The sequence below is a fragment of the Protomyctophum bolini genome (genome assembly GCF_963924005.1).
Source record: "Protomyctophum bolini genome assembly, chromosome: 11".
In the NCBI taxonomy this organism is placed as follows: domain Eukaryota; kingdom Metazoa; phylum Chordata; class Actinopteri; order Myctophiformes; family Myctophidae; genus Protomyctophum; species Protomyctophum bolini.
In genome coordinates this window covers 23,421,415-23,448,565 of record NC_137872.1, presented here as the reverse complement: position 1 = coordinate 23,448,565, position 27,151 = coordinate 23,421,415, and the positions used below count along the sequence as shown (strand labels likewise).

The 27,151-nt window shown below is 42.9% G+C and overlaps 2 protein-coding genes across 5 annotated transcripts in view; one reads left to right on the top strand and one right to left on the bottom strand.

Moving 5' to 3' along the window:
- pbx4 (pre-B-cell leukemia transcription factor 4) overlaps positions 1–20,843 on the top strand; it is a 33,652-nt gene extending 12,809 nt beyond the window's left edge. For 2 of the 4 annotated variants that reach the window (XM_080777083.1, XM_080777081.1), the window contains 6 exons: positions 10,682–10,926; positions 11,788–11,978; positions 12,666–12,801; positions 13,559–13,715; positions 18,487–18,573; positions 18,941–20,843. In XM_080777083.1, coding sequence (XP_080633209.1) covers positions 10,682–10,926; positions 11,788–11,978; positions 12,666–12,801; positions 13,559–13,715; positions 18,487–18,530 — 773 coding nt within the window. In that variant the 3' untranslated portion in view covers positions 18,531–18,573; positions 18,941–20,843. Of the gene's footprint in view, positions 1–10,681; positions 10,927–11,787; positions 11,979–12,665; positions 12,802–13,558; positions 13,716–16,658; positions 16,763–18,486; positions 18,574–18,940 lie in introns of all 4 variants that reach the window. The other 2 variants (XM_080777084.1, XM_080777082.1) reach the window with 2 other exon arrangements.
- Positions 20,844–23,016: 2,173 nt separating this feature from the next.
- Positions 23,017–26,701, bottom strand: lpar2a (lysophosphatidic acid receptor 2a). The gene is made up of 4 exons (XM_080777085.1): positions 26,317–26,701; positions 25,049–25,801; positions 24,183–24,448; positions 23,017–23,602 (listed from the first exon to the last, which is right to left on the bottom strand). The coding sequence occupies exons 2-4, from the start codon at positions 25,797–25,799 to the stop codon at positions 23,474–23,476; spliced, it is 1,146 nt and encodes a 381-aa protein (XP_080633211.1). The 5' UTR covers positions 25,800–25,801; positions 26,317–26,701; the 3' UTR covers positions 23,017–23,473.
- Positions 26,702–27,151: the final 450 nt, after the last annotated feature.

Genomic DNA, 27,151 nt, shown 5'->3' with positions numbered 1-27,151 from the left:
GTGGTATTATTCCTGTAGGAATTGGGCCTCTGCATGTTGGTGAGGGAAATGTTGTATGGCTGTATATAGAGGATGGGTATGACTGTGGAATGACTTTGCTTAGGTGCACTGCATTATGATTTTGGATGGGATTCACTAAGGGAGTGTGGACTGTGGAGGACCAAACATAAGGAGTTCAATATGTGTGTTTAATTCAAAAATGAGGTATTTAGCTGACCTACCTAGTAATTCCTTGACAATGTTGACATGTGACAAAACTGTTGGGGATCTTCAAATTGAATTGTGTCTTGCCTTCAAAGTTACTGTCAAATTAATAATGATAATGAATTATGTGCAGCATATCACTTTTTCTTTAAGAAAACATTATGTTGTTCTGAGTGACCCATCAGACGGTCACACGATCACCCACAGAGCGTTGAAGGTCCGAGGCTGACGCCTACCTCTTCATCTCTTCTGACCTCCTCCCTCTTAGCCTCTCACACAGCTTTGAGCTTGAGCTTTAAAGGCAACCAACGTCTCTTTAATTAAAGATATGTAAATGTGGCCTCAGCTGGATTGCATTAGTTCGGTGGTGGGGGGTTTAAGAGTGTCATAGCACAGCTCCTAATCCTGACTAATTAAGGATTAATTACAATTGATGGGAGCCTTCCAACCCTCCGTAGCACGGCACATTGCGGTCCCAGGCAGTATGTTTGTATATTTCACACCATGCCACGCAATGGGGAGATGGAGATATCAGGGCTGGTGGGGTGAGGGGTGGGGGCCAAATACAAGCCATCCCAGGATCCAGAGCATGTTGGGTGTTATTGAAGACACTGGGGGGGGGGGGGGGGGGAGGGAGGGACGGACAGACCCCCACTCATTCTAAGCCTCTGGAGATCTTGGTCATGGAGCGAGTCTAGATGGATGACACTAGGACTGACGTATTAGGGCTAGTAGCCGCTAATCTAGAATAAGCTGTATGTCTCACGCCAAGGTGTGAACACACATACAACACAGCCTTATCACTAGTCTAGAGGATGAGGATGAGTTGTGAAGAGCTGCTGCTGTCGGCCTGTCACTTTATGTGGCCTCTGTTATGTGTGCTTGTGTTACCTAAGGGTGGTTCTCAACCTGTGGGTCGGGACTCCCAGGGCGGTCCCTACATTGTGAAAATAACTGATCTACAAGCTCACACCGGCGACACCGCCTCGCAACACGAGGTGTTGTGAGCTTGTGGATCTGCTAGTTTCACAATATTTATCTGGAACAGAGTCAAACAATATTGAATGCCTCAATTCCTACATTCCAGTGTGGTGTGATCCCCAGTTCAAATATATTATTATATTTTGGGGGTCACGACCTGAAAAGGTTGAGAACCACTGTATTACATGTCGACACGTTCATGCAAGGTGTGGGGGAAAAGTTACAGTTGTGATTATACTCATTGTCAGACTATGTAAGTTGTCAAGTCTACATGTCACATTGTGCATTGAAACTATGACCAGCGACTGCCAGCGTATGCCACGGCAATGTTTCGGCACAAGAAAACACAAAAGGGAAAGCAGGAAAATGTTGGCCCGGTCTTGGCTTGACAGAAGAGGACCACATGGTTTGGCAATTCTCCAAATGGAGCCTTCTAATACCTCCAGACGTGTTTCACCAAACTGTCTGCACATAGAGCTAGCTGATCATAATTATTTCTGCATGCTTTAACATAGCGTTGGGAAATTAACCAAAAGTATTATCATATCAATCCTATGAGAACCGACATGAGAACCGACATTTAGAACCTCTAACCAAACTAATTAATTGAATAGTCGAGAAACGGGTTTTTTCCCATTTCCCCCCCCCCCATCTCTTAAATATGAATGCATCGATGCAAAAAAATATATATTCGATTTTTTTATGACTAAATTGAACAGATTGGACAATTAAGCCCTGTATTAAACAGCATGACTGCTGGTCGAATGTTCCATTTGGCTTTCACTGCATAGGCATCAGGACTACTCCTAAAATAGTTGATAGATTCAGAGGATGTATGACTTACATAGAGTCAATGTGTTGGCCCAGCTCTCTCTCTCTCTCTCTCTCTCTCCGGTAACATCTGACTGTGTCATAATGCTTGTTCACTTGTTATGAATGTGTGCTGCTCTTCTGATCTATTGCTTAATTGCCACCTAATTTGCATAACAGTGCAAATTAACGACCTCTCAAATGAGCGTTCATTTTTCACAAAGTCTTTAGGAGCTCCTTAAGAGTCTTGCTAATGAGCACAGGAGGCAGCTGGCCTGATGAGAGTTGGAGAGATGGAGATAGCTAGGGACTGTGGGGGGAGAGCTAACAAACCTTATCCTTTTCCTGACTATGAAATTACACACTTCCATTTCCTCTGTCTCGGCCTTTATTAGGTATGTTGTGATTACAAATTCAGATACAGGCGCTCAACTAACCACAGGAACCGCAGTCGCCTCTGCTAGTAGCTCGTATTCACTCCAAGTACTTGTGTATTGCAAAATGATGATGCCACTGTTAAATGTGTGGTTCAGGTCGTTTACAGATTTTATTTTTGGTAACCATTTCTGATTAGTTAGGTGTAGGTTAAAAATATATAAATAGGTCGTAGTCACGATGCCAAAATGTGTTATTATAAGACCAACGTTTCTTCCCTGAAGAAGGCATTTTGTTGCCGAAACATTGGTCTTATACCGGTAATGTAAGGTTTTTTGCATCGTGATACTACGAGTTGCGCGACCTCCGTTTTTGTGCTGGATTGTTTGTCAGTGAACTGACGCGACACGGATAGCGGAAGGCGTGTGTGCGTGCGTGTGCGCCCACCCTAAAAGTGGGTATGCAACAGTCACTGCTCCGGTCTCGATCTCTTCTGTTAATTAAGGGCTGATTAATGATGTGTTGGATTGGAGTGTTTGCCCAAGGTGTGAGTACTACAATTCATGTCTTAATCAGGCCACAATGTGTTTACTGTGTGTGTGTGTGTGTGTGTGTGTGTGTGTGTGTGTGTGTGTGTGTGTGTGTGTGTGTACCTGTGTGCCTACACGCATGAGGATGCATGCAACAAGGTTGTGGTGATATAGACAAACATTCTGATTAGTGTGAGCTGCATAAAGAAGGAATGGACATATGTGCTTATTAAATTCACTGTCCTGCACAATAACACAACTTTTGATAGTAGAAAATGGGGAAAGTAGAATGGGTCCAGATCCATATACAGTAACTATTCCTGACTGAGTCCGAATCGCTGCATGTTGACTTCAAGTTCTATTTCTTTAAGTATGTGAGAAATTGTCCTTCTGAATCCTTCTCTTTTAAGCTGCGATTTTTCCTTTACAAAACTAGTGCTGAATTTTCCAGTGTTCATGATACAAATTCAATATCATCAGTATCATACAACAAATTGTTTGATAAGATATGCATAAGTTAGCCTTACGCTTTAGCTGAAAATCATGCTTGGCATGACCTTTTAGTTCCAGTTACTGTTTTCCAAATTGAAACAAGATATCTGCGCTGTACGGGGTATTTTTATTGTATTAAAAAAGTAGAGCACGCACACTGTCGCACAGCCAATCTGGTAAACAGATGCTGGACAGACTGAGAAGGGTAGAATTTGTAATCTTTCAAGACTGGTTCTCTTTATTATTTGACAATTTATTTTCGATTCTCAAATTAGAAAATAAAGGTAGTCACAAGAGAGGATTTGTGGGTTTCCTCAAAACACATTGGGATAAAATGTATGTAATGTATGCAGCATGCATCCTTTTTTTATCTTAACGTTTGTTGTCAAATGGCAATTGTGCTTGAAATGCAACTTGCATTAGTTCATTTCAGTACCATTTCAAGGTTGGGGTCATCCCAAATTTCCAATTAATTGTTAAAAACCAAAAGCAGATGTGATTTTGCATATTCAGCCTAGAGCTTAGACTGGTCCAAAAAGAACGATTGCACATTCTGTGTGAGCCTGGCACAGGCCCGTTGCTCCCGTGCTTGCGGTTAGGTTAGGGTCTGAGGTAGGTTGTCGGTCTAATGACAGTCAGACCAATAGTATGTCTGAACTAAAGCCCGTACTCGTACACTACACTATAGTGTACTTTAGTGACTACAGTACACTACACTGTAGTGACTACAGTACAGCGGGAGCGGCCAGAGGGGAAATGGAGGGAAATTCCTACCCAATCCCCTAGCTGGTCTGCTCTCTGGTTCGGTCAGAGAATCCAACCTCTATTTTAGGCATATGGAACCTTGAATGAATCTCTGGGTTTGAAGAGTTCTCAATGGGCCTGATTTTGTTTTAAACATTTTCATGAAACCTGAGACTCTGCCCAGCCAAATATCTTTTGGGGCCATCTGAGAAAATGCATACACAACTTAGCGGGGGTCGCGCACCAACAATAAAGCGTGGTGCTGCTGCTACATGTTGTGAGCTTGCAGATTGGCTATTTGTAGAGCATGACACGATGCACAAAATACATTATTATCCCACCCGTGGCCTCCGTTTATCTGTACAGTTGGTAGCTCACAGGAGAAAAACATACATCTGATTACATCCAACCAGGCTCAGGCGTGAAGTCAAATTCCACCTGTTGTCCTTGAGTTAGTTGAGTAAAAGCCACCTTGTCGTCTGCAACCACATTATTCAGACCTTTGTGATCATTTATTTTCGAGACAGGGGAGACGGATTATCCCCCTGCAGTAGATCTTTGTGACTACAGGCAGACAGTGTTCTATAGATGGGGTTTAATCCAAATGCTCTCATGATGCTAGGAGACGAGACAAAACCCTTGGACACATCCGGTTGGCTGTTTGGTCAGTTCATATGATCTTTTGTTTACTGTTAAGCGTTGGCTAACTACTATCATGGATTCCATCGCCGAATATTTTTATTAGGTGATTTCTAATACTCAACCTTATCGAAAATCCAACTCTTCAAATGTAGCCCAATTAAGCTGTACAGCAAAATAAAGTGTGAGCAAAATGCGAATCAATTTGGGCCAGCAAACTCGTAACAGCCGCCGGTGGAAACCCCCTCCTCCCCTTGTAATGGTAAGCCCCTTTGCCCCAGCAGCAACGGGGAAGTTACTGTACATGTTCTACGTTCGTCAGTCGGGACCCAGTTTAATATACAGTCACACCAGAATGCACACTGCTGTCTCGTGTCTCATCACCACCGACGTGCTTCAATGTGCGACCCGTGAAGTCGGGGGGGAAAGAATAAAAAAAGAACAGGAAAAGACGAGGAGTGGCAAAGCAGTAAGCAACAAGCTAAGCTGACACCACGGTAGTCATGGTGGTGATGTTAGGCTGTCTGATTCAACTTCATCTCTGCCTGTAATCTAGCTCATTTTGTTATTGACAACATGAACGTGCAGTCATGTTCTTACCCTGACACCGACGCTGCAAAAACAGGCAGATCTACATGCTCTCAATGTTGAGAGCTTGTAGATCTGCCTTTTTTGTGATCTCTTCTCACATTGCTTTTATAGCACGAATATATTGTCCATCTGCGATTTTGGGGCAGACGATGGGCGATAGGAAAGATTTGGCATATGACACAACCTTACTAACTACCTTAGCTTGCATCAACCAGTCTGGCCTCTAGCGTAACGGTAGCCATGCTAGTTGGTATGTTAGAGTGAAGCCCTTAAGATAATTTATCCCAGTATTGTTTCTCAAAAGGATTTGGTATTTGGAATTGGTTGCTTGGAACATTCACGTCCTATGTTGTCAGTTTGAAATGTCCTACTGTTGCTTGGAGGATAGTTTCAACCTGTGGATTCAGGATCTGTCTCCAATGCCCCAAACATATTTCTCTTCTGCTAGGCACATCAAACAAACTCTTTTAATTCCCTGTGAAGAGTTAACTTTATTTTTTTCTTGTTTTGAAATGGTGCAGCTGTAGCTTTGTTTTTGTTTTTTAAGGTGGTTTGTACCCATCTGTCTTTTTTTGTTGACCAATGTTGTATCATCCACCCTTGTTTATATCCATCTGGATATGAATTTGAGGCCAATGCAGCCACAACCAATGTGTTTACTTATCATATTCTTTAGTGGTGTGGTTGAGATTTATTTGTACAGCGATTTTCCGTGGCAAATTTGCATATTTATGTCGCATATTTCTATTATGAAAAAAAACCCATCTCTCTCTCTGTCTCTCTGACCCATTCTCTTTATCTGAATTCTCAGCCTGTAATGAAAGGAAAAGCTCTGATGTTTTCACAGTCGTATCTTTTTTTTCCCCCCTCTCTCGCTCTCTGGCACTTCTGCACTCTGAATTCTGTATATTTCTGTAGTGCCCCTCTCTCTCTCTCTCTCTCTCTTGCTCTCACACACACATCTCATGTGACTCCCTTTTTTTTCCAATTCTCCTTGGTTCTCCTTCCACCCGCTCTCTCCTCTTACCTTTTTTCTTCTCCTCTCTTTCTCGCTCTCTCTCGCTCCCTTGCTCTCTCCCAGTGAAAGGCTGAGAATACCCAAGGGAGCTGATGCAATTAAAATGCTAATCCTGTCTGTCTACAGAGAGAGGGAGAGAGGGGGGGGCTGACAGCATGAGGGATTGCGGCTCACATGGAGAACTCGACTGAAATGGAGAACAGAGGGGGGGGGGGGGGGGGGGGGGTGCCGAGAGGGGGGAGGGTTCTTTGGGGGGGGGGGGGGGGGGGGGGGGGGGGGGGGGCGGCAGCAGAGAGGGCGGCAGCAGAGAGGCCAGAGTGAAAAAGGGGATGCATGCAGGAGGGGAGAGAGAAAAGACAGACTGGGATAGAGCAATGTGCTCCGAGCTGAGCAGTGATATACTGACTACGTTTAAGGAGCATCTCTCCCGATGTGTGGAAGATATTACAGCTAATGTACAGTGCTACGCTTTCGGTCTGGTCGTTCGCCCTCGCCTAACTCCACTCCGTGTGCTGCTCCGATGTTGTGTCTGCGCCGCACGCACGCCGTGTTTTCCATACCGGTCGTGTGCAGAGAAATGAGAATGATTATGTATGCAGTGGAAACCCAGCTGGATTCCCTGAATATTTCATAGTATGGGCTGCTTGCGCCGTCTCTCAACGCCACACATCCTCCTAGCCAGGGTGGAGAGCTGGCTGGGTGTGCATAATGGTGTTTTTTTTTAAGAGCAGCTTCGCGATGCAGCTATGTGGGCCTTGAGCCTAATTCATACTGTGTTGAACGGCCATGGTGTAAAACGAAAACGATGCGTAACTTATCAACAAGGACACTTTTTAAAGTTGAAAATACATCACTTTTGCGATTAACCCATTAAGACCGTAGGCCGATTCTACAAATGCCATCTAAATCTGTAGTTCTTCTCACACTTTGAAGATTTCTCAAAATGTTCACATAGAGCAGATGCACAAGCTTGCTGTGAGCTTGTATATCTGCTATTTTTTAATATCAATGCAAAAAAAATCTAAAATGAGTAAATGGCTGATGCTTTCCTGGTTTTAAATAGGTTAAGACAAAGTATAAATTGGCTTTAGGCTGACTCCATACATTTGAGGTGAAGAGAATTTCTGCATCACAATTTACAGTACTATTTACAGTATTTCTTGTTTGCTTTGTGCAAAGAAAACAGCCCAGTGCTGCTGGCAAAACCCGCTTGATAAGAAATGGAAACCAAACTGGTTTGATTTTTTAACAGCCAGACAATGTTCATGCCTGCAGGGCTTTCCTTTCTTCCCCCCGCCCCCCTCCCCTTTATTCTGGCCAACGGTTGCTTGGTTGAGTAGAAGAATTCAGAGTTTAATGCTCTCTTCTTATCCATGTCATGTGTTCCTTATTCGGTACAGTATCCTTAACTCATCTCAACAGTCGCAGCGTAGCCTCTTGTCTCTAGGCCCTCCTATACTGTGTGTATATGAATGCAGTTGTGGGTAATCATGGCTTAATTGGAGTAATTAGGAGAATGTGAGGGCATTAGGCTACAGCTGGGGGCCATAATGAGGAGGGGGGGGGTGGGGGGGGGGGCTGAGTGAGAAGCCTTGAGAGGCCTTGTCACCCTCTTGGCTGTAGGTCAGGTGGTGTCCTGCCTGTGCAGTGTATAAAAATGTGTGTATGAATCATAGACTGTAAAAAATATGGACAAAGCGTTCCGCGGGTCTAACGTGAACGTGAAATGAAGCCTGTCAGTCCTTGCAATGGAAGTCGCCATCTTTCTAGATCCGTTTTGGCCCAGTTCAGGCCAGCTGGCCCATTGGCTGGCCCAGACAACGAGGCGGGACTTCCCCCTTCTTCTTCGTTGGTTTTTATTTTGACTCGAGTGGGTGGGGGATCCCGTTCATAGACTGTAACGGTAGCCACGGCCCTCAGAACATGCGCGACTTAATGGTCATTTTTTTAATAAATGGGACCATAATTTTCCAAAAAGAATATTATGACATTAGAAATGAGACTTTAAACTAGTGACTGGAAGCAAAAAGTATTCATGACCATGTTTATTAAGGTAATACAGTCTAGGTGAAGTTGGGCCAAAATGCATGGACTTCTATGGGGCTATGGGTTTTTCTGGGTCCAGTGACAGCGCCACAACAGGCCATTATATGAACTTTCATTTCCTTAGTGGCTTCACAAAATATCCGTCTGACTGCCCCCCTGGTATGAATACACAATCTGCATGTCGCGATGGAAGATGGACCTCTTCCTCCACCGCTAATGGCTCCAGACCAGCTGCATCAGGATTGGCCGAGGCAGGACGACCCAGACTATGCACGAAAAGTCCACGTCAAATCAGAGCGCACGCAGGCACGTCATCCGGCTAGCTTTATGTGTTCGACAGGACGGCAAAACCGCTGAGGCTGAGTTCTAGACCAGTGGTTCCTAAACCTTTTAGCCTGTGACCCAAACTGAAGAAATTAAGAATTAAGTAATTTCATGAAGAAATAAAATAAAAATCGAAGAAATTCCATACATATGAACAAATAGTGAAAATAGATTAATTACAAGCTCACAATGTGGTGCGAAGCGACGCATTGTGAGCTTGTAGATGTGCTATTTGTTCAAATTCATGGAATTTCTTAGATTCTTTTTAATTTATTTTCATGAAATTACTAAAAAAAATCATTGAAGTTTTTTTTGGGAATGTTTTTGAAAATGTTTGGAAATATTATAAAAAACAAATGTAGGAAACAAAAACGAAGGGGACTCATAACAATGTGTCAGCGGCCCACAAATGGGTCCCGACCCAGTGTTTGGGAACCGCCGAACCGGTGTTCTAGACTATGGCCACCATGTACCTATGTGGTAAATAGGTGTACTGTCAGTGGATGAAGGGGAAGAGAGAGGCGGGAGTGGTGTTGGTGGGCGAATCGGGGTCATTAGTTCAGTCTGCTGGGTCTGCTGCATTCCTGAGCCCTGAGAAGGGGGAGCAAGAGAGAAGGAATGTGACTCAGAGGCAGCAGAAGACCTAAGTGGAGGGAGAGAAACAGGCAAGAAGGAACAAGAAGAAAAAACATTGAGGTGGAAAAAAAAGTTTGAATCTTAACGGGAGACTCTGGAAAATAGGGAAAGAGCAACTGGACGTTGTGATGCAGTTAAAAATGGAAGAATGCATACATTTCACAGCTGTTATTTGTTATAAACTACATGATGTATTGTATTCATTGACTGCCATTCTCTTCCTTGGTGAGCTTTACAGTACAGCAAATACTGTAAAATGGAATGCAAGCTCTCTCAATGGTGAACCCTTTGTTATCATCTTGAAGACAGGTTGTTGATGGTGTGTAACCAGAAAAGCTGCTAAATAAGTAATTCACCTGACTCTGAATGAGTACACCCCCTGTAGCATAACCCCAAAAGGCTTTGCGTTTCCAATTAGGATTAATCTCATCATCCATATCCATCTGATTTTTTTACCTTAACATGTCTGATTTTACTGTTTGAGGTTACCTTTCATATTTTATTGCTCGACAACACTGTGATGAATCATGATAGGATGCAAGTTGTTTTTTCTATTATTAACTTAGTAAATAGTGAGAGGGGAAAAAGAAAAAGGGGGTAACTTCAATGTATACAGCAAAGAAAGACTTCTGTAGTTGAAACTTTTCGTGTGTGTGTGTGTGTGTGTCTGTAACTGTGAGAGAGAGATGAGCACATGGCTGAAGGCTGACAGAGGTCTTGGTTTAATACAGTGGTGGAGTGGAGCGGCTGAAAGCTATACTTATGGCCAGCGGGGCTCATAGTGACAGCACATGCACTCCCATTACTAGTGCCATGCCTCATGTGACGCTCTCCCTGGCAGCCTGCCACTGAGGGGCTACACTGCCCTCTGCTGTTTAGAATATGTCGGGAGCTGTGACAGTATAGGCTCATTGAGGATTCAGCCTGATGGCTCGGCCCTGCTGCTGTGACTCAGGACAGGGAACGTTTGCCTGGGTTTTGACAGCTCTGCACAATTTTAGCATTGATAAGGTGTCCTCCTGTGCACTCCTTAGAGCCCACAGTATTAGCCTGGTGTACGAGGGGTGGGGGGCTGCCATTTCGTCTTTCAAAGTACTTTATCCACGTTAACCCATTAAGATCAGAGGCCGATTCTACAGAAGCGCATGTTTCGTGTCAGTGGTCCGTTGTCAATGTTGTCATGTCAACGACCCCCAAAATGATATGTATTTGACCACCGAACCCCACACCTCAAAATATTGTTTCCCAGAATGAATGAATAAATCTCTCTTTCTCTCTCTCCCTCTCCTAGTGCTAAGTATCCGGGGCGTGCAGGAGGAGGACCCTCCGGACCCTCAGATCATGCGTCTGGACAACATGCTGTTGGCGGAGGGCGTGTCGGGACCCGAGAAGGGCGGAGGCTCGGCGGCAGCGGCCGCGGCCGCAGCGGCGGCCGGGGGCTCGCCCAACGACGGCAGCATCGAGCACTCGGACTACAGGGCTAAGTTAGCCCAGATCCGCCAGATATACCACTCTGAGCTGGAGAAATACGAGCAGGTTGGTTGCTTCTACAACTGTACATGCCATCCATCTATAATGCACCACATCTCTGTGGGTACGGCTGTAGCCCCACCCACTTCGAATTTGACACACGCGTTCCGCACCACCACACCACAGAGTGCAGTGCCCGGTGTCCAGTCCGTCGGGTCGACGGTTGTCCAGAACCAGCACAAAAGCCTCTGCCCGGGCTCCGGACAGGGCCCAAATCCAGTTCACCCCTACATCTCCATATATGGAGCTGGCCTGTTCTGACATCACACCTGATCACCCCCCAACGTGCACTGATCACCCCTACATCTCCATATATGGAGCTGGCCTGTTCTGACATCACACCTGATCCCCCCCCCAACGGGCACTGATCACCCCTAGATCTCCATATATGGAGCTGGCCTGTTCTGACATCACACCTGATCACCCCCCAACGGGCACTGATCACCCCTAGATCTTCATAATGATGCGTGACCTCGCCCTTTATTAGCCAATTGATCACACCTGATCACCCCTCCAACGGGCACTGTTCTAGTAGTACTAAATGCAAGTGTAAATGTGTATATTTTGGTATAATGGTATGATTCGATGGTGGTTGTCTTTATCGTTGGGTGTTATGGAAACAACTTAACAAGTCTAATCTCAACAATGTTTTTGACAAAATACCTCTATGTATAAGCTTACAACGTCTCACAATGCAACAATGCAACAAGATACAGCAAGTTTGTAGATTGTCTATTAAAAAAAAAAACACTATCCAAAATCCCAGCCGATGGCAAGTCTCATATCAATATAATATACGGTAGATATATGGCCCAGCCCTGCTTGTCTTCCCATAATGAAGTTCCTCTCGCTACTTGTTCCCTCCAGGCATGCAGTGAGTTCACCAACCACGTGATGAACCTGCTGAGGGAGCAGTCTCGCACACGGCCCATCTCTCCAAAGGAAATTGAGCGAATGGTTGCCATCATCCATCGCAAGTTCAGCTCCATCCAGATGCAGCTCAAACAAAGCACCTGCGAGGCCGTCATGATCCTGCGTTCCCGCTTCCTTGACGCCAGGTCTGTCTGCGTGTCTGTGATGGCGGTGTCTGTTTTCACTGCCTGTGGGGGTTGGAGCAGTAGTTTTCAAAGTGGGGTCCTTGGGGGGGTTACAGGGGGTCCCTCACCAGTCTCTTAACCACATGAACCCTAGCATCCCATTTCTGGGGTGAACATTTGTTGAAAATAGCTGCAAGCTCACAAGGCGGTGTGGAGCTTTTAAATCTGGTGTAGAGGGCCCCCTGGAGGACCCTGGTTAATTAAGAACATGGGGTTTAATTGGTTAATTTCCCATCATTCAATTCACTTGAACTAATTACGATGCAAAAACAAGTCACGAGTGACTCTTCTAACATGGAAGTAGGGGTGATACTGAAACTAATGTATAATTATGACATTTAAACAATTTAATTTAAACAAAAGATACACTAGGACAGAATCATTTTAATGAAATAATGAAAGTCTAAATGGGAGTCGGTGACATGAAAAGCCCATGTTGTTAAGCCTGATTTAAACTTTGTCGTTTACCAGTGTTGTGCGCTGAACTACAAGGTCTGCTATTCTGCCTTGCAACAAACATATCTGCAATTCTGCATGTCTGTCTGTCTCTCTGTGATTACAGGTAGTACTCCAAATGATGTGAACACGTCAAGGTATTGGCGTGTCGTGCATGTTGGTCATTTGCATCTTTTCTTTTTTGTTTGTCAGACGTAAGAGGCGTAACTTCAACAAGCAAGCAACAGAGGTGCTGAACGAGTACTTCTACTCCCACCTGTCCAACCCTTATCCCAGTGAGGAGGCCAAAGAGGAACTGGCCAAAAAGTGTGCGATCACCGTCTCTCAGGTGAGCAGCACAGCCAATACACTCTAGATCGTGTTTTGGGGGTTCCCAAACCATTTAGCCCGTGACCCAAAAGAGAAATTAGACATTCGCCCGGTAACCAAACTATGTTGTAATAGTAATGATGTAATGTTTAAGTAGTGAAAATAGCAGATATACAAGCTCACAAGCTCTTAAACCTTACATTTGTTTTCTAATTCATGGTGTTTTTGATTTTTCTTTTATTTCTTCATGAATTTACTGGAAAAATATAAAAATATATAATTGGCCATTTGACAATTGATGCAGCCAACGTGTCCAGATTTCTGAAGACTTTAAATCCCTATTTAGAACAGGTCATAGGCAAATGTTTTCTAAAATACCTCATCTACGTACAAGCTCACAAAGCATATCAATGTGCTAAAATGACCTTTTCTCACACAAAATATTAGTCAAAACATCTGTAGTCTAGGACGACCAATGGAGCAGGGCGGGGAGGGCCATCTTTGTCAGTGTTAAGCAGGGAGCGGAACTGTGAACAATAGCGTGTTTCTCTTCATGCATTGCTTCCTCCTGGAGAAACTCCTCACTATCAGGTGAAAATAAACTGCCGTCATCAGACGAGACGTGGTTGTGTGTGCACTTCCTAGGATCAACTGTACAAGTTAGAAGTGACAAGAGATTTGAGAACACAGGGAATATGGAATTGGCATAATCACTAAATTGGGAGGGAAAAAAGTAAGGAAAAAAAAGAATGTCTACATCTCTTTCTCTTCCTCAGGTTTCTAATTGGTTCGGCAACAAGAGAATACGCTACAAGAAGAACATTGGTAAGTTCCAGGAGGAAGCGAACCTCTACGCAGTTAAAACAGCGGTGGATGCTGCCAATGTGTCGGCGCAGGCTAGCCAGGCAAACTCTCCAGCGACGCCCAACTCAGGTACCACGTGTTCCATTAGTCTCTCATAGCCCTCCCCTTGTTATTGGACATCAGTGCCTCTATACACACATACATACACACACACACACACACTCACACTTTAGTTCATACTAGGCTGATAAAACAAATGTGATCAGAGTCCCTTCCTGTCCTGAGGCGATCCCAGACTGCACAAGAAACTGGATCTTGCAGTCAGGCTGGCCAGCTGGCACACAACATGCATGTGTGAAGCCGAGTTGAATCATCCTATTTCATGTCACGTCAATTGACTGGCAATGAGCGACAAGCAGAGCAGGCCGTAGTAACTTACACAGTATGGGCTGGGCGATATGGATAAAATGTCACAATAGTTTTGACCAAATACCTCAACATTGTGGAGGTGACTGTTGCTGCTTTCATAAAATATCGATATAATATTAATATATTGCCCACAATGCCCAGCCCAAACATAAACAGAAATCTACACCACATCCTTCCTTCATGACCTTTTACGCCATTATTTGATGTATTTGACCTGCTGTCTGTGTTCTTGCTTAATTTAAGCAAAAGTGCAGTTCTTTTTTACTGACTGCTCGATATGTTTGTTTGTTTGTTTGTTTTGACACAATTATCTACTCGAGTTTGTTATCACAATATGTTTCTGATGCTCAAATCTGGGTTTCAGAACCTTATCTTGGCCTCCCATCACAAAAATGGCCTCTTCATTACACAACATTGTGTCAACAATGAACAAACAAAGATGGCAGAAATGCATGCAAAGATTTTGTTGGACATTTTAACCTGCTAGCCATTAAGTTTACCTATTTGACCATGATCATTCAATACATGCAAGGAAGGAATTGATTGGCAATTTGACCTTTTCAAATGGTAAATAGTACAAATCATACATTAGATGCCGGGAAAAAGGGTAAAATAATTCTGATGTAAACAAACACAATTTCTATCCTTTGAGAAGGTGATTGACTATGATTGTTGTCTCTGTTATAGTAGCTTGCTACTAATATTGAGTTTTAGAAGAGACTTACCTAACTCCTATATTGTGCAGTCTGGGGTACCTTAGGTCTCTGCTTGCATGAGTACAGTAGTACATCGAACTTGTGATGTGTGATATGTCTGCTGGTTTGTTGTTTCCTTAAGTGTATGTACAGAACATTGAGGATGGAGCTTGACCCATGTTGAACATTTTCAATGTAGCTTGGCCCATATTGATCTTAATGGATTTTAGTTGTGACAACTAATTGCTAAAATCCATAAATAATACTTGACAATCAATTTAATTGATTACTTGGCATTAATAAGGCTTTGTTAGCGGCTATTCAGTAGTATCGGTAAAGCCCTTATTCAGTATCGGTCTGATACTGGACAAAAACAACGCATCAGATGTGGATAAAAGAAGAAAAAAAAATTAAACATACTCTGACGAGATCGATTGACAAATCCAGCCTGCAACAATACCAAAGCGTTATATAAATGCACCATTTACCATAGTGTAACAGCATTTATTCATCGGCACATCGGAGCTGGCTGCAGTCGTCATGTCAGTTGTGTGGTGTTTTTTTACGCTTGGGTTGGAGTAAAGCTAAACCTATTCAATGTGAGTGTTTTTATTATTGACGGCAGTATTTCACAGCTTATTAACAGCTTTGTTGTTGTTTTGAAGAGAATTAAAATTTGTATTTGGATTGCTATTCGGCATTGTCAGATACTCAAGGTTGTGTTTCAGAAATTAAAAAGGCATCCTTAGTTATTGATTTATGTCCGTCAATCATCCTCATTGCTCATTTTACTATATGTAATGATGTCTCACCCTGCCTGCTATTTGTAGTGCAATGTCAGGTCTTTATATGCACGTGCGCGCACACAAGCTGATACTAGTAACCTCTATTTGCTAAGTTGCAGATAGGAGCAGGTAGGTGCTCACTCAGTTAATTTTACTCGTAGATGCAGCATGTTGTGATCAGTGGTGGAAAGTTTACTTTACTAGTATTTCCAATTGTCTATAATTTTACTTCTACTCCACAGTACTAAATCTCAGAGAGAAATATTGTACTTTTACTCCACTACAAACATTTGAAAACTTTAGTTACTTTGTAGATTTTGATCATTATTAATAGAACACATACAGTAACCACTTCAGTCCTATATATTACATAGGCCATTTGAAAAGAGACAATCTGCTATTTTCAAAAAGATTTGTATACATTTTATACATTTGACTACTTTTGTACTGTAACAATAACCAAGTATTTCTACATTGCAGTATTGATACCTTTACTTGGTTAAAAAAATGTCAGTACTTTTTCCACCAATGGTTGCGATCAGTTTATGTCAAAGTTAAATTCCCTTTGTCTTCCATAACTGTCAGTCAAACACCTGAGCACAATATCAACCACTGATGACGGAGGAACTTCACCAAGTCAGTGGAGCCGACATTTGACTTAAATATTCACTCAATAGTCCAAATAAAAACAAAAGTGATGCTCTGCCTCAGAAACCTTACATTATTATACCTTAATAAATATGCTTGGTTTGGTTAATCTGTGGAAATGCACTTGAAGCGTTTATGTGAGCATAACGGATGTCACATGTACATATTGATTGATAAGCTGAAGGGCACCTGGCCACCAGGCCTTCAAAATGAGACGTGCCTAATAGCTCCCGTTGGTGTTGGGAGAGATTGGTGACGCATTAGTGGCTTCCAGGCATTTCATTAATCTGGGTCAGTTGGCTTTGGACCGCTTGGTTAAGGTTTTCATGGGCGTTTTGGTTCATTATCCCAGTATTGTAAATAAGATGCTGTCATGATCAATATATCATGTTGAAGCTGTGGCGGAGGTCATGAAGGCGTGACCGTACTATTGGCAATCAGTGCCCATGACCACCAGTGACCTTTGACCCCAGGGCACCCTGACATGCCTGATTGGCTGCGTGTATTGCCTACAGGGTCATCGGGGTCATATAACTTGTCTCACACAGGTGACGCCTACCTCGGCCTGCGTTCACTCAACGGGGAGGGTCTCAACATAGCCCCCTCCCTGCAGCCGCAGGTACGCAATAAGGACATCTGCAGAACCTACCCCCCAATGCCCTCAACTCAGCCCCCTGATGTCCCTGGACACTCATCCCCTGATGTCCCTGGACACTCAGCCCCTAGCGTAGCACCCTCTTGCCTCCACCTCACCCCGGATGTTGCCCTGTAATGACCTTTATCCCCTCCCTGCGCTCTGTGGTTCCCTGACCCGTTTAGCCAGTGTAGTGAACGTGGTACTTCAGCCCAACCCCATCACCACTATTAGTGCATGTGTTTATCCTTCCCTTCAGACCATCTCAAACCATTCCATATCTGCACATTGCATTTCCTCAGATCTGACCACCTTTGTTTTTGTGCCCTGTGTTTACGGTACCCTGAGTGCCCCTTGTTTGTGGTACCCTGAGTGCCCTGTGTTTGTGGTACCCTGAGTGCCCTGTGTTTGTGGTACCCTGTGTTTGTGGTACCCTGAGTGCCCTGTGTTTGTGGTGCCCTGTGTTTGTGGTCCCCTGAGTGCCCTGTGTTTGTGGTACCCTGAGTGCCCTGTGTTTGTGGTGCCCTGTGTTTGTGGTACCCTGAGTGCCCCTTGTTTGTGGTACCCTGTGTTTGTGGTACCCTGAGTGCCCTGTGTTTGTGGTACCCTGGCATCCTATAGTGTGTGTGTGTGTGTGTGTGTGTGTGTGTGTGTGTGTGTGTGTAGTTTCAATGTACATATTATCGATTATTTGATATACTGTTTAGAGTAGACTGATATTAGGTTCTTGGTTTTCCTTTGATCCTAGATTACTATTTCTATGCATTTGACGTGTTACCTCACTCTGGATTAAGAGCATCTGCCAAATGCCTAAATTGTACCCTGTACTGTGTGTGCGGTACCCTACTAGAGCTCTGCATCAGGAGCCTGCAGGAGCTGTGGCAATTATTTCGGTAGCAGGCGGTATATAAAAAAACAAACAAACAAACCTGCAGGTCCCCCAAAGTCATGATATAGCACAACTGTGACCTGAAGCATGTGTGGTGCTTTATTTTAACACAGGGTAGAGCCCTGTGCAGGACTGTTTTCTTAATCCCACTCTCTCTCTCTCACTCACTCACTCACTTTCTGTTTCAGTTTGTAATGTTTTGGGGTCCCAATGGAAATATTACAGCATATTTTAGTACTAGACGGTAATATTGCAGGATTATACTTGAGCCGTATTCGGCACTGAAATACGGCGGGTAGGGGATGGTCAGAAATCCAGCGAGAACGCGACTAAGAAAAGCGTCCTGCACGCGGCTCTACCCTGTGCTTGTGGCACCCTGTGGAAGCACACAGTTTTGTTGTCTCTGAGGGATCCAGTAATCTGCCCTTGTGTTCTCAATTAGAATGGTGGATGGAGAATAATATAATCCTGACCCCTCTGGCTTCAAATACAGTAATTGATTCCATGGGAATAAGAGCAGAACTGGCAAAGTAGTGTTTAGTGGGTCCAATCTATCCATGGTGTCAAGCAGCAGCAATGACCCGATGAGTGAAAACTGAAAATATATGACAGAGCTTGCTAGTGGAGAAACCTTCACGAGTAATGTTGCATAGGCGTTAATGGATGCAGCAGAGGTTTGTGTGGGAAGCTGTCAATTCTCTGCCCGGCCAATATCTGTGTGTATTCTGAAAGAAGGCTGAATGTATGTGGTGCTGTTTTGTGTTCCAACATAAAGATGTTTAGTGGTAAAATGTCCTGGGTTTCTTTCCGTCTCTGATAGGTGGATACCCTGCGCCATGCTACACACCTGACGGGCGGCTATGAGGAGCTGTCAGGTAGCGGCCTCTACACCCCTCACCACCTGGATGTGAGTACTAACTTTAGAGTGTTCTTTAGTCTTTTTCAGTAGTAACTTGATAACAAAGCTCTGACACAAGCCAAGATGTCTGCCTTTGTGTGCGCTGCACTCCGATCAGCCTGGAAAGTTCTGGCATCAATTGGCTTGAGATAAAACAGCTGTAGTAATGTTACTATAGTTAGCTTGCGATAAAACAGCTGTACTAGTGTTGTTACCATAGTTACAATGTGATGTGACACTTTTGCTTTTTTTTTTTTGACTGGTAACTCTCATATCATACCAGATAAGAAATTAGTTATAGCAACTACTTTGAATAATAAACGGAATGTTTTGACGGCCAACATAAGCAAGTGTTTTCCTTTCCTCTTGCTTGCAGGCTAACAGCTGGCAGGATGCCACTAACCCCCCGTCAGTCAGTTCTCCTCTTGGTCCTCCTGGCAGCGTCCATTCTGACACCTCTAACTGAGCTGGCACCTCTCCTTAACACTTTACCACCTCCCAGCCATCACCTCCACTGACCACTACCGTCTGTCCCCACCTTCTGCTGACCACCAGCCACCTCCGGAGACTCACCAAGTTGTAATACGCATCCTCATATGCACACATCTTACTGGAGTGCAGGAAAGGACAACTGGACACTATCCAGGAGGAATATGTGCTCCGTAACTCTTTGACATGGAAGAGCGGGCCAGAACGGACAGATGTCAAAACAGATAATGCGATCTTCGGTTTTAATAAACCTGTTGAATATCACTTGACCTGGCTGTGTAAGACGACCATGATGTCTGTACATTATTTGTGTATATGCACGTCTTGACTCCCCACAATGTATCCACACGACCTGCCCATGTTCTAATTGACCTCTCTGCTCTCTTCCCTCAGTGGAGGAGCCTAGTCCCTTTTGCTCTGGAAAACCGTGTGATCGCCTGTACCTCACAAGGCGTTGGCATTTGATTAGAGTCGCTGAGACTCTAGCGATATGGATCACTAGGGAGCTCTGCTCACCTTGCTTGTACCAAAGTGCTGCCCAACTAGTTGTCACCACTTATGTTCCTCCATGAACAACCACTGGCAACTAAACACAAATAACACCATTGTATCTTCCATCCTTCAATGCTTGATGTAATTGCTTTGGTGGGGCTTCTCTTAACGTGAAATACGTATATCAATAGTTCAGATTTGCACATTATGTGCATGCACCCCAACCAACACGAGCACACTCTCGCACACACATACACACACACACACACACACACACACACACACACACACACACACACACACACACACACATATACACACATATACACACAAACCTCTCCACCTTTTTCCAACTCTTTTCCAGGAAAGGAAACATATGAGATCTGTCAAGCACAAACTTTTGCACCTTTTATCATGGGTGCCTCTACCTGGTAACTGTAGTTATGGGAGTCACTGCTATAGCCGGTCCTGAATCTGGACCAGACATGACGCGTCAGGGCTGCGGATGGAGGAAAATGATCCTCTGTGGATGTAACTAACAGCCCCTTTCTTTGCTAACCAATAGAGGGTGTAGTAGACGGCTTGTAGACTTTACTTCTTGCTTTCTTTCAACAAGTTTTATTTGATTGTAGCTTGTTTTCTAATGCTGTTTCACCAAGAATGCACCAGCCACCAAAAAAAAAAAAAGTAGTTCAATAACAGGTCAGGAGAAAGAGAGATTCTGGGGGGCAATGGTTATATATCTGAGACAAATGTGACATGACTTTAGAAACGTGACCGTCTTCCATGCATGTAGGATTTTTAGGTGTGATAATATGGTTTTCATTTAATCTTCAAGTTTTTTTAGCTTTTCTTTTTATTAACAAAAGAAAGGGTATTATGATATCAGACAGACCAAAAAAAAAAAGAATAAATGCATCATGCACTGCAATGATGTGTGTTTCTGCGTGTGTACAGTGTTCCCTGGGCGACTCGGTTGAACTGGCTGGTGCACCAATACATTTCACGGGAATGTAGTCCATGGGTGCTTCCACCAACCAATGAGAAACTAGATGGGGATGGATGGGAGACTGGGATCTCCTCATAACTTGAAACTTGTAAGCTCACAGGCCCACTGCAACACGCTCCAACCTTCTATAGTACCAAAAATATCATGATCAACAATGTAATTATGACTCTCTGTCTCACTAAAGTAGGTGTGCAGCCACCTTTTTCAGTTTGAGGAGAGGAGGGAATTCTATTTGTATCTGTGTCTTTCTGTGTGTGATGTCATTCCTCAAGTTATTTTGATTTTTGGGGTGGGTGGGTTGCGGGGTACTTTGTGGGACGATGGGTGGATTGAGGACTGTCATATCACACCTGTGGTTTGATTGTATTGTGTGCAGTTGAGCACCCAGTGAGAAGGCATGTTCTCTCACTTACCTATATTTGAACAGATTCTGGTCAACCAGAGTATTTTCTTTTTCTTTATTTCTTTGATTTGGCCAATTGGCAAGGGCTCCTCTCTCTGTTACCAAAAAGGCAGCATTGGGTGTATTCAAATCTAAACAGGTGTACAAGACCCGCAGCCGATGTTCTTGGACTTCAACTCTTTGAACTATTTTATACATCAATTATGTGAATAACAAAGCATTTTGATAAGATAAAGCCTTATGAAGACTCCCATTGTAAATCCAGACTTTGTTGAAACGATGTTACAGAACAAAACTTTGGTCCATCACATGTATATCCCACATTTAAGTATTTGTTTGCTGTTACGTACATTTCATATGGCTATATCTTACAAATAGTGTTATCACCACACCAAATTATCTTTAGCCCATTTTTCTACCAGTTGTAATGGATGTCACTGTACAGTTTGTGGAATGTTTCAGTATTTTTTCCTCTTTTATACCTTTTTGACGTTTTGTTTGGGTGAGATTTGTTTGGCCTTTATTGTCTCGCAGGGGTCACAATTACTCTGTTTTTATCATTCTTTTTTTGGATATAATTTGGGTCTTTTTGTTACATAACTGGGTTACAATATGGGGTTTACATGTATAAAATGTTTGATGCTGTGGAAAGATCAATTGGAGGTTTCTCATATGCAACATTTGATTTTGATCAGTGGACTGATTATTATTTTACTGATACTTTTCTTTGACCTTTCACTTTTGTTAATCTCTCTCTCCCCCTCCCTCCAAACATACCTGACCAATTAAAATGGTTGCTTTTCAGGGGGAGAAAAGTGCTTAATTTGTTTACAAAAGGCCAATTGCCATTGTAGCTTTTCTGTAGCTAGTGAAATTCCTGTAGCAGCCTGAAGGTATATGGCTCTTTGGTTCTCTGAGTTTGACTAGATCACCATGGATTCCAATGCAAATAAAATATGTTGTCAATCAGTGTAACTGGATATAATTGGAATGTGTGCCAATACGTTTGGCACCATGAAATTAGGGGACCATGCACAAAAAGGGCTTTAGATGTATAAAACATCCATCACTGTACCATTCAGATCCAAACTAAGCACCATAAGCGTGCACTTTGGTCTTCCTTTCCAGCATTAATACAGTTCTTTAAAAAAGGACACATTTTATGCAGGAATTGATTTGGAAATGGTACTATACTAATTGTCTTCAACATTGGCCTTTGTACACTGATGCCTAATTTATGCTCTTTTACAGCGTTCAAATGGCTTCTCTGGCACCTCTACAAACTCAATGCATTGATTGCACCTTCAGCATGAGCTTTTAGATCTGCCAGTTTATTTTCGTCAAGCGACACGGTATAGTCGGGCTGTACTTATGAATGACTTCCACAGCACCAAATGTTATTTAACCATTTGATTACTTTCTTTTATTAGTATATTTGTATCTCCCCTTCACTTTCCCTTGTATTTACCCCTCTCTACCTGTCTTTCCCTTGTATTTACCCCTCTCTACCTCTGTCTTTCCATTTCTCTTGTATATAATCCCTACTGTTTTCAGACTTGTGAGTCTGTATGAACTCCTTTTATACCTCAACTTTAGAATTGTTCTAGAAAGAGTTAAAAGGAAGAATATGACAAATTGTAGTGTTCTTATTAGAAAACTAATAAAAATGATTTAGTGTGATTTATTTTTCAGTATGTTTTGTTCTTGGCAGCCCTCCTGTCAAAGATGGGAGGGGGGGATGCCAATGTAAATTATGCCATTCAGACCAGAACACTGGTTTGAAGCAAACCTTGTCCATCAGTTTCATTCCAATCGCTACAACTACTGGTGACAACCAAACTGATTCCTTTGTCAAAATGTAAGTAGTGATGCATGGCAACTAATGCATTAATTATAGTTTAATTACATAATCAAACAAGCATGCTTGATGTTTTATGTTTGAGCTTTCATACTGCCTCAAGTCTTTAAAATGCATTATGCATGTTTTGAGATAGTGGTGAGTTTCAGAAGTACCAAATATGCCCCCTGAAAAAACGAATATACACATGACATGTATTAGTGTACATATTTATTGTAAAGTACATTTATTCAATAAAATATCTCAACACTTTGGGATACTGATAGACACAAAATGTAGAAGTGTCTGCCAATAATTTCAGTCACAAAAGCTGTGTTGATATTCAAGTCTAATATTTTTTTTTAAGTTGCACGATGTATAACATCTGAAACTAGAAATCAAGCTCAACACAGCATTGCAATAATCCAGTATCCTGAAATGACTGTACTTCACAAACAAATATTATTTTCAATTCAGTGCAATCACGCATGTTTATATTCTCACATTTCAATTCATTACATATACAAGCATGGCAAAGAAGTAGGTAACAAGCTGTGGTAGTTGCCAGACAGAATCTCATTGAGGTGAAAGATCAACGCTTAAGCTACAAAAAGAGACATAAATGAAAGCAGACCCTCTTAATCGCCACTGTGGATATCGTTGAAGACAGCAAAAGAGGTTATGTCCTTTCTGGCTGTAGAAACCTGGAGGTCATATCATAGTCCAACTTTTCCCTGTCATTCATATGCTGTGCCTGTGACATATAGATGCCGTTGTCCTCCGATTTCTGGACACAAACAATACCTTCCTGTAAAAGTAAACATAATTAATTATAGCATCCCAACTGATATTGAAACAACAATACAAGGATGGTCACTCACAATTCAAGACTTTTGTCATAATATTACAATCTGCCAAGCAAGATTGTTCACCTTTACTGACTTTAGTGTCTAAAAATAACACTATCATTCTGAACTTTGAATGCGTGGAGAGATTGGAGTCAGGGGACCAAATTCATGAGTAACAAGATGAAAGGAAGGAATTGAGGAATGTTCCTGCCTGGTTCCTGCTGGCGCCTGGTACCAACATTGTTTTTCTTTTGATCCGTTTCACTATAAAAAGGAGTAATTCTTTATGGAGATCAGAGTAATTCACACTCACCGCCCACGAAAAGGACAAACTAGATGCTGTGTGAAACAATGTACATTTTATGCAATAAGCAATACTAACTTCCCTTCCTGTTGACCAAGACAATAAGTACCAATGTTAATGAAACAGGAGACACTGCCACCCAACAAGTAAAATGTCATGTTCATGTTGTAACACAAGGTTTATTGTGTAACTTTGACTCCCTTGTACCCATCCCTGATGTGATGCACTGCTAGTACCTCTAGCTGCGGTGTATCAAACGGGACAGCAGATGGCCCCCTCCGATTGTCCTCTGAACCTCTCCCACAAAGCCAGCACAGGATACTTTTGAACGTCCTCCGCATCTCATCATCCCGTAAGGAATAGATGATAACGTTGACCAAAGAGTTGCATTCCGCTATCACCAAACAGTACTTCTCATATTTTACAGCATTACTAACTTTACCCAACACCCCATCCAGTAAGAGAACGATAAGGCCGGGAGTCCAGCAGATGATGAAGGCTCCTATACAGATGGGAACAGGAAGATGTGAGTTATTGTTGAGAGTTAGTGAATCATTGACGCGACAAATGGAATAAAGAACAATTCCAGCAGATTGTTTGTTGATTGCAATGATTAGGCAATTACAGTTCAAATGTTAATGTTATTAGTCATCTGTTGTTTCACTGATAACTGGCTTCCGGCTATATGAGTAAATAACCTGGAAAGGTATGGGGTGTGGGTATCATCATTTATGACGGGAATTATGTTTTAAATATGGGTGTAACATAGAAGCATCATAGACTTCATGGCATTTCTTAAGCTTCTTCCGTGGAGACATTTCATGACAGATAATGAACCAGATAAGGCAGAACAAACTAAATAGTGTAGTTGTAAGTTGAAAAACCTGTTTAAAGTACGGAAGCAGCTACCAGTCTGTTGAGTTTTGAACACAACATTTCTCAACATTACCGGATGTCACAACAAGAGTGCAAATCAAGCGTCTCACCAGCGTTGGTATGTGGCAACAAGCATAACTTTGTGATACGTTAAGAACAACATAGACTGGAACTGTTGATACTTAGCATCTACACTGATGTCATTATAGAAGAATGTGCTCCTTACCCAGAACCATAGAGATGGTTTTCATCAGATTGACAACCGCCTGCCCGCGCCATATCTCTGTAGTGTGCCGAGACCCTTGCTGGCTCTTGTGTCTCACATAGATAAAGATGCGCGTGTACATGGCCACCATGACAAAGAAGGTGAGCAGGTTGAGAACTGCCCAGAAGATGAGGAATTTCCTACTGTAGAGAGGAGCAATGGTGGAGCAGTCTGTGTGATCACACTCACAGTTCCAGAAGATGGAGGGCACCAGTCCCATGGCGATGCCAATGGCCCAGATACACATGATCAGAACCAGCACACGCCGCTTGGTCATTCTGCTGTGCAGCTGCATGGTGATGATGGTCTGGTGGCGCTCCACTGCCACAGCCAGCAGGTTGGCCACAGAGGATGTCAGGCTGATGTCAATCAGAGCCCCGCGGACAAACCACTGCTGCTTGGTGAGGTTTCTGGTCCAGGGGCCCGTGTTCAGAATCAGATTGGTATAGGCTATACCTGCAAACAGGTCAGCCGCAGCCATGTTGCCCAGTAGATAGTAGATGGGGTAGTGGAAGCGACGGTTTTTAAAGATGGCTACCATTACCATCAGATTTGCCAGGACCACTATGAGGCAAAGTGTCAGACCCACTACAAGCACCACCAATTCCCGGGTTGTCCATACTTCAGGGATTTTCTTATCCACTAGTTTGTAGAAGAAAGTAAGATTGTGGCTGTAGTCACAGACATTCTTCCCACTACTTTCCATAGCCATGACTAGGAAAAGAGAAACACAGAAAAATATAGTGAAACTGTAAATATTGTACACATATTACTATAACTCATTTTCAGTAGTCGATCAGATTTAGCCTACTGTCACATCACAGATTTACAGATTTTACAAGTAAAAGTAAAGAATCCATTGTGCTGTTGTAATTAAAAAGTTGTGTAAACAAACTAACTCCATACTATTACAGTTTTAGTGCATATAGTCTTCCCTTATAGGCTATACAGCTAGGCTACAGTCAGGTTTTTCATCTAGAGTAGAGTAGACTATAGCTAAATCCCTGATTCCTAACAAGATGAAGAAGATAAAATAGTAATCCGAATTCTTGTTACAACATGTTTCAGAACTCAGTGAATTCGTGTGGTCTACCCTCAACTCAAATAATATTTATATTTCTGTCCACTATTTATTATATAAGTAATCCACCTGCTGCGGTTTCGACCACACAGTAACGGATGCCCAGTATTATCAACACTCATTCATGTTGAAGGTCAGTAGAACTTACCACTGATTTAGTAGTCTCCATCCAAACCTACTCCTTAAAGAACTCGAAGTTTTACCATACTATAGTAGGCTATAAAACATTCATTGTCCAGTTGCGGTATCATATTTTGAAGCGGTCTGTACGACCTACGCGCCGCGGCTCAGAATCACTTAACTCAGCTGCCAGCTGGTCTTCAAAGTCCGTTTGATGGGCGGAGTTGTAACTTTAGCTACTCTATTATCTATTGGTTAAACTATACTAATACTACTAAACTATTAAACTAACAACTAGGTTAATATAGCGATTAACTGGGTCTGCCCACCGGAGTATTATGAGCGAGTAGGCTACGAAAGTAAAAGTTAAGTATGCCTATGCAAAGTAGCCAAATGGGGAAGCAGCTGTTACCAAGAAGACTAGACAAACATGGTGTAATTCACAGCCAGCCCAAGTGTTTTGGTGGCCTTAAAAAAGGTGTGGCCTTGCATACGCACGCACAGTCGCACACACACGCTGACTTAATGCTGGAAGGCATAACAGAACCAACAGAACAGGATTTCAGGTGTAGATCTGGTGTACCGCGTATAGATGCCTTCGTTGAGCCAGAGGGGAGCATGTTGGGATTCCGTTATATTCCATTCATAGCAAGTACTTTAAATAATTAAATTCGTCTTTTGGTGTTTAGTTTAGTTTTTCAAAAGTCACACCCGTGTGAAGTGAGGGGCGCTCGCATACATCATCATTCTCCATTTCATTGTCAATAGGATTTTAATGTCACAGGACAAAATAGCCGATTTGCTTGTCCATAGGCCTATGACGTAAATTCTCCTTTCATTGTCAATGGGAGACGAAAATCTGC